This window comes from Pundamilia nyererei, unplaced genomic scaffold (assembly GCF_000239375.1).
Source record: "Pundamilia nyererei isolate P.nyererei 1_Seehausen unplaced genomic scaffold, PunNye1.0 scaffold00008, whole genome shotgun sequence".
In the NCBI taxonomy this organism is placed as follows: domain Eukaryota; kingdom Metazoa; phylum Chordata; class Actinopteri; order Cichliformes; family Cichlidae; genus Pundamilia; species Pundamilia nyererei.
In genome coordinates, this window is record NW_005187409.1 from 4,849,398 (window position 1) to 4,852,443 (window position 3,046).

General features: G+C 38.7%; 1 protein-coding gene across 1 annotated transcript in view; it reads left to right on the top strand.

The window, feature by feature from the left end:
• Window positions 1-903: 903 nt before the first annotated feature.
• The window catches only part of scyl1 (SCY1-like, kinase-like 1), an 11,956-nt gene continuing 9,813 nt past the window's right edge, over window positions 904-3,046 (top strand). The window contains exons 1-2 of the mRNA XM_005723082.1: window positions 904-1,097; window positions 2,409-2,549. Of these exons, the coding sequence (XP_005723139.1) occupies window positions 990-1,097; window positions 2,409-2,549 (249 nt within the window). The 5' untranslated portion in view covers window positions 904-989. The remainder of the gene's footprint in view (window positions 1,098-2,408; window positions 2,550-3,046) is intronic.

Genomic DNA, 3,046 nt, shown 5'->3' on the forward strand with positions numbered 1-3,046 from the left:
CTAAAGTCAAATTCTTAAGAAATAGGAAAAAAAAAATCCAGCAAAGTCCTAAAATTGGACTCTAGAGATCATCAGACCCTTCAGATGATTCATTCACCGTTTGATGAAGTCTCATCAACAGTGAGCACAGTGAGGGTCTACAGCCATCTGTAAAACACGGTGGAGGCGGCATACTGTACCTTGTTTGGAGAGAAATATAAGGAAACGAAGAGTGGCCCAAGACTTTTTGCACATTAATAATGTATTTGATCTATTTGTTCTGTTTTTAACAGATGAAGTTTACGGTCCTAGTCCTGTCTGAGCTGAAAAAGGTTCACTACGTTTACTTGCTCTCTTCACATTTACATTGCATCTAATAAAAAACAACACAAATTATCTTATAAAAATATGTCAGAGACATATGCTGAGCAAGGATGTCAGCTTTGACTTTTGATTTTTTTTTCATACTTATAAGATCTTAAAAGTCCAACTGATTTAGCGGTAGATGGCTCTGATTCTGACCAAGGAAATCAGCTTGGCATGGTCAATAACTTCCTTTAAGGCATGTCTAAGAACACATATTTTTATGGAAAAATTAACTTTATTGCCCTTCATATTTTTTTAAGGATTTAATTAGTTTGATTGCCTTTGTGAAGCACGTTTTAATCTGTAATAGAGAAGTATTCATCGGAATTTATATTTTGCTACACATATTGCAACCGTTTTTTGGACAGGTGACGTTTTTTTAATCGACATTATTTTATTACTACCCAAAGTTCAGTTTGAGGCTTTAATTTGGTGAGAGAACGAGTGAGGGGAATTTATATATAATAAATTAAGTCTTTTATATATTTTTTTTCTCAAAAACCTGAGTACGCTTAACTTCTTGTGGAACTAATAGGCAGAAAAGTCGTTTCTGCGGAGGCATTTAACATCCGTGCCAGTCGCTAGCTAGCACTGTGTAGTTCACCTGTCGCTGTGTGTTTGATGAAGTGCGGAGCTAAGGGGAGATGTGGTCCTTTTTCGCTAGGGATCCCGTGAAAGACTTTGCGTATGAACTTCTTCCAGACAGCCAGGAAAAGTCCGGAATATGGACTCTACACCGGGGAAAGCGAAAGGTAAAAGCGGCATCCCGCTGCTGCTGATGCACTAGCAGTCAGCGTTAGCTCGATCGGTTGTGGGGCCTGCCAATAAGCTGACAAGTCAGCTTTAGAGCTTGATTTAGCCTTCAGATTAAATGTCAGCTCTGTTAGCGTTTTTCGGGTGTTTTTCATTCATTCATTCGTTCATTCAGTCAGTCAGTCTTGGTAGTCATTTTTTTTCTTTTGCTTGGTCTGTCTGTCTGATAATTGTCGCTGACTAGCCTAGCTCAGGCTTTTTGTTTACCCCCAGAGGCAGACACGTATTTCTCGCCACGTCACCCGTTTTAGCCGAGTAACGGCTCTTATTTGAGCTGTTTTAAAGTTAATGCTTTATTTCAGGAATGAAAGATTCCGTCTTAACTGCAGACAGCACTGCATACAACCCACTGCTTCATTATTATCACCGAGAAGCGGAAAGCTATAATCTCAGTGTCATCATCTTCACCGCGGGCAGCCGAGCCCAAACTTCCTACTTTCGTCATCCTCAGTCACATTAAATGTCTTTTCAAAATTCTGTATACAGTACTGACAGTTACTTCTTACTGGTAATATTTTCTGCACGATGGCTACATTTATATCTATATTTAATACAGCACAGATGTAAGGCCACGATACTGTTCACATCAGTCCGATGAAATGGGAGTGTTGGTGTAAGTCAAGCTAGTACATAATTTACCCTAATTTCTGGAATTTTGATTGTAGGGTGAATGTAGATTTTTTTCCTATTATAATTGCTTAAATATAGCTATGATAATATTACCTGTAAATTTATAACACCAGTGAAATATTACAATGGAAGGAAAATGGGAGTAGTCTGTTTGAAGAGGATAGCTTCACTTCAGATTAATTTAGTTTTATTTGTATAGCACCAAATGACAACAACAGTGGCCTCAAGGGCTTTACACTGTAAGGTAAAGACCCTATGATATTAGAGAAAAAACCCAGCAGTCAGATGATCCCCTGTGTGCTGTACTTGGCTGTAGTGTGAAGTAAGAAATGTCCGGCAGAACCAGGCTAAGGGTGGGGCAGCAATCTGCCATGATCAGTTAAAGTTGAAGAAAAAGAGAAGAGAATGGATAAAGTAGAGTATAGAGAGAACAGGGCAAAACAGAAAATACTGGAGAGACACAAAATTAAATGGCATGCAAGTAGTGATGTCTGTTAGTAACATGCATACTCAAGTTGGAGTAAAATTTTAGACTTGGACTACAACCACAAAATATTGGCTTAATTAAGAGCAATGGAGTAATTATAACTGGCTACTCTTACTCCAATCTTTCTCCTCAGACCACTGGAGAGCCAGTGTCTGTGTTTGTATACGAGGTGGCTCAGGGCACAGAGCAGCAGACCCAGCTCGCCAAGGCTGCCTTCAAGCGTATGAAGACACTGCGTCACCCTAACATCCTGGCCTATGTTGATGGGTTGGAGGTATGTATTTTATTGTGACTTAAATTTAACAGAAACCACTTTGCTTTAAACACACTTTTCTTGATATTTAGAGCTGAGATTCCATGTTTTGCTGTAATTGTCATATAATTAGTTGTGTCTCATTTCTGTCATCTGCTCTTCTCTGCATATTAAACATTAAGACAGAGGTGAGTGGGAATAGGTTCCTGTGGGTTTATAGTAGTTTTATAGTAGTTATAGTGAGTGAAGTAGCAGACAATTACACAGCTTTCTCTTTGGTTTTTAATGAGAGTGTAATTGACACACTATTCACTATTAGCTCAACTAAGGATATGATTTTACCCTTTCATCTGGAGAATCTATCCAAGGAATATGACCAGCAAACCATACAGCATTAGCTAATCATTTATTTAACCAGGGCAGGGCTCGCAAAATTTCTAAATCCCTGGTAGCCCTTTGGGCCGGCACTCTTCAGTTTTTGGTAGCCCAAAATAAATTTAAGTAGCCCAAATTAAAAA